Genomic DNA, 4,500 nt, shown 5'->3' on the forward strand with positions numbered 1-4,500 from the left:
GGTTTCATACTAATTTCAGCCCCTTTGAACTTTTTAAAACTCCTCAAGTTGTATATAACGTCTGAAGGGTCAAAGTTTCATAGTACTTGCAAGGTGCATTTTAATGAAATAAGGTCTTTTGAGTATATCGAACCAGGTCCTACGAACAAATCAAATGCGAGCACAGCTAGATTGAAGGATATGGTTCTGATGGGAAGTTTGAATAAAATATCCAAAACAATCAGTGGAGGGAGGTCTAATGTTTGATTGATGTATTCAATGTAAAGGGATGGGCATAAGAACTTTGAAGTTGCATTAGTAGTTCTTACAACCCAAATAAAAAAAGTCGCAGTAGTATTGTAGTGAACACAAAAAGAAAATAGGGAGGAAACAATATTTTAAAAAAGAAATTATTTTTTTGAGAAAAAATAAATAGGGAGGCCAAAATTGTTATATTTGAAATATGGAAAGAAAAATAGTACAATTAATCCCTAGGTTTACTCCTATTGTAATTTAGTTCCTAAGCTTTCAGTTTTTACATTTAACTTTCTATGGTTTGGATTATTAATATGAGATCATTAAGGTTCGGTTCAAATGTAAAAATTTTGTATTCTGGGGACAAGTTTTTTGATATGTGCATGAAAAATAGGTGGGACATGCAATGCAAGTGTGATTGATCCCACACGGGTAGCAGTAAGATTGGGATGGTGAGAAATAATAGGATCCAACAATTAATGGTGTGAGAAATAATAGGTGCTACTGCTATTTGTACTTGAGTTTATCTGCAATTGTTACTTTTAATGTTAATTTAGTTTGATTTGTTACGTCCTTGAGAGTTGAAACTTGGAAGTATCTGAGTCCTTTATTTTAGCTTGAGTCAGTATTTGAGTCCTTAAATTTAGCATTTGAGCAATGTAGGCTTTTAGTGTTCCTTGCTTTTAGCGAGATTGTTTTTCAAAAAATTTTAGCGGAAAACAACTAAAAAATAAGCCCTATTTTTAATAGAATTTTCTATTGACTAAAAATAAATTTTCTTTTGACCTTTTTTTTTATACTACCAAACATGAAAAGCACAGAAAATTATTGTTTGCCATCAAGACAAACGGAGTGTTAGTCCAAGTTCAAGAGGTGAGGATTTCCCATGGTAGAGGGTCAAATGTAGCATAGTTGTATTACTATTACCTAATTATTTTTATTAGGAGAACCAGGTTTTACCAAAAAGAAAAAATGGTCTTTTGTCGTTGAAAAAAGGACTTTACTTAAATCCAGCCTTGGCCTAATAATAGAGAGCAACAAAGATTGAGGGTTTTGTGGAGGAAAACAAGTAATACGACTATAAGAGTATTAAAGGAAATAAGGAATGGTCAAATTTAGTTTTAAAGTTTGATCGATAGCAACCAAAATAAGCAAATGCTCTCCAAAAGGAATACAAATTCTTAGTAGCACTTTTTATGTTCCATTTTATATTCCACTAATCACAAATTTTTATGCATTTTTTTTTTCTTTTCATTTTAAACTTTGCCTCCAAAAGTATGAATCCAATCAGCATTTGGTTTAAAGAAATGTTACATTCATAACATTTTCAGAATAAATCTTAGGTGGCAATTTGTTACTAGTTCTCATTTAGATTCACCATTGATATCACTTTCTTACTCTAACAATTTACCACCTAAAATTTGTTTTGAAAATGTTGTGGATTAGCATTTCTTTTAAGATTAATCTTTAACATGAAAACATTTCAGTGAGTGGGAATATGGTGTCTTGTGAGTTGAGGCATATAACTGCATCTCTCACACACATTCAATCATACTGCCTACTAGCTAAGTGCAACTAGCATTATTTATTAGTAAATAGTTCTCTCAACCTAAATTTGACATACACAATAACTCGAATACATAAAGCTACTTAAATTTTTGGCTTAGAAATTAAAACAATCTCTACTAATGGTGGCATTCTTAAGTACTAGTATTATTATTTTCATTTTGCTTACTGCCAAATAAAAATATCAACATCAATAGTGTTTCATCCTTAGTTGAATGATTCAACATCAATATTGTAATTTGCATTTTGCTTACTTCCAAATAAAAATATGAACATCAATAGTGTTTCATCATTAGTTGAGTGATTCAACACAAAATCAGTAATTCAAAACATAACACTCAACACTTATTTCAGAAACGAATGGTAGTTCTCAAATTCTCCCTATAGAAAATCATGCAGAAACACTTTCAATAGTTGCAACAATGTCAACAAGCCACACATGCTACCCAAAATGTCAGGAACCTTCTTTCAATTTAACAAGTCACTCAAATTGCCTGAGTAAAGGATCAGGCAATCTTATTCCCATAACTTTGGGTGGAGGAAGGATCATTCCACATAGTGCCTCAGCTTTGAAGGGTGCTGATAATAAGAAGTTATACAATTTCTTCACCCATTTTTTCTTTGGAAGAGATTGGATGCTCTTGATATGCCCCTGGTTTGAAAGAACAACAAATATGTCAATTTATATGAGAACAGCTTTGGAGTACATTTAACGTGATTAGATATCTTTTCTTAGCATGTTCCAACTTCCAACACACAAGATTCAGAATGGATTATTAATTTTTTTTTTAATTTAAAAAAATGGATTATTAAGTTAGAAAAACAGTGAATTTTACATGTTAGCAAAAACATGGTTTAATAGAAGTGTCCAATATAAAATTCAAATTTTCATTTGCTACAATCTGTCATATGAAACCTAGAAGGAAGCTCATAAATTTCACATGGCACAGTCAATTTCAGTACCAAGATTGTGTGGAAAGTGGAAACAAATTTAGAACTATTACTGCATCTAATTTTCTTTTTGTTTATCCTAGTGCAATTTCTAATTCAAAACTCCAAGTAATGATCTGTACTGAAACATGATTTATCATTCTACAAAACTAGATTCTCAAAAGAAGTGTGCCAGTTGATGAAGCAAAAGCATTATCAGGATATTGATGTTTGTTATAATCTCTGCATGTTTTCAAAACACATAATACAAGATCAAAGGGATGCAAAAAATGAAACTCATGCAATTATAATGCCATTATAATAAATAAATAACGTTTAGTAAAGCACAAAGTACCTTTGATTTTTCTCCAGCCACAGCATCCTTGAGTGAAACAAGGCTAGGAGTGTAAGGAATTGCATGGAATTCTGGATAAATGCCACAAACCTGAACTTCCCTGAAACATTTGCTTCTTGCATTGTACGCACATAGCTGATTAAAATTGCGTAACGCATATATTTCATCCCCCATACCATAGTTGAGAAAATATACAGGTCCTCTTTTCCAGGAAGTATTAGAGATGACAAACTCTTTCATCCAAGACTGCTCGTTACCATATTCCTTCATGACCCAAATATCAACAGAAGAAGAAGTTGGATAGTTCTCACATAAGTAGAGAAAACCTCCTGAAGCACCCAAATGGATGTGTTCAATCTCCCAATTTGGACCCAAGTCTTGAATTGGGGGTCCTGGAAATGGTTGAAACTCTTCCTTCTCAATGTCAAAACTACAAATGAATGTGGAAGTGGAATCAGTAGTATCAATTGGTTGAATCAAACAGTGAAGAGCACCATTCAAGAAAGTACCAAAATATGGTCCAACAAATGAATATGGGACATCTCCAATGATTCTCCAACTATCTGCACCAAGTGTGTATACCTCAACCCGAGGGGCAGGATTAAAATCGGGACGACGAAATCCCTTATCAAGTGCAAGCTCTGCAATCAACTTGTATCGATTTGTTTTAGGACTGTAACCAAATCCGCGTATTGTTTGCCAGAATCGATCATCCTTAGTTTTGGCTCCTGGAAGAGTCATGTACTCCCCTGTAGCTATGTTACAGACACATGTGACCTCTTTTTTGTGACGAACTGCACTCAAGCACAGCAATCCATTGCAGGAAGTGAGTAGTATCATGTTCTGTCCCAGGAGATAAAACTTTTGAGGCAATTTCTTCAATGGGGCAAACGATGAGTGACCACGAGTGTCCCATTCTGCATGCTCAAGCATATAGAATTTACTGTAGCAACCAGGATTACATGAAAGAAGAGTCTGGATAACAAGGCTGGCTGTAGGTGCTCTAGCAAGGTGCATTCTAGTGAAATAGGGGTCTGAGATAATGTTGTACCAGGTCTTACAAACGTACCTAACTCGAACTAGACTCTTAGCTGGTAATCTCAGCAAAATTTCCATGATAACAAGGATTGGGATGTCCATGTTTGACATCATTTTGTGGTTCTGTCTTCTACCTTCAGTTTCCATTTGAATAAAAGGTTAATGTTGACAGAAAAAAAAAAAAAATCCCAGAGCATTTTTTTTTAAAGAAAAAGCCCGGAGGACTTGATGGACTGCAATGTTGCACACAATCCCTTAAATATCGAATGTTAGTTGCTATTTCATATTGGGTGGTTATTATGTGATCGTTAATAGTTGTCATTGTGTTAGCATTAGCTTTGGTATAGTTGTATCTCATCATTTTTAAATCAAAAAAA

General features: G+C 33.7%; 1 protein-coding gene across 1 annotated transcript; it reads right to left on the reverse strand.

Moving 5' to 3' along the window:
- Positions 1 to 2,104: 2,104 nt before the first annotated feature.
- LOC115980667 (F-box protein At3g07870-like) lies at positions 2,105 to 4,225 on the reverse strand. The gene is made up of 2 exons (XM_031102896.1): positions 3,086 to 4,225; positions 2,105 to 2,452 (listed from the first exon to the last, which is right to left on the reverse strand). The coding sequence occupies exons 1-2, from the start codon at positions 4,223 to 4,225 to the stop codon at positions 2,282 to 2,284; spliced, it is 1,311 nt and encodes a 436-aa protein (XP_030958756.1). The 3' UTR covers positions 2,105 to 2,281.
- Positions 4,226 to 4,500: the final 275 nt, after the last annotated feature.

This window comes from Quercus lobata, chromosome 3 (assembly GCF_001633185.2).
Source record: "Quercus lobata isolate SW786 chromosome 3, ValleyOak3.0 Primary Assembly, whole genome shotgun sequence".
Lineage (NCBI taxonomy): Eukaryota > Viridiplantae > Streptophyta > Magnoliopsida > Fagales > Fagaceae > Quercus > Quercus lobata.

Coding starts and splice junctions, on each gene's coding strand:
- LOC115980667 (XM_031102896.1), bottom strand. CDS start 4,225: ATGGACATCCCAATCCTTGTTATCATGGAAATTTTGCTGAGATTACCA. Junction 2,453..3,085: donor TGGCTGGAGAAAAATCAAAG/GTACTTTGTGCT, acceptor CTTTCAAACCAG/GGGCATATCAAGAGCATCCA.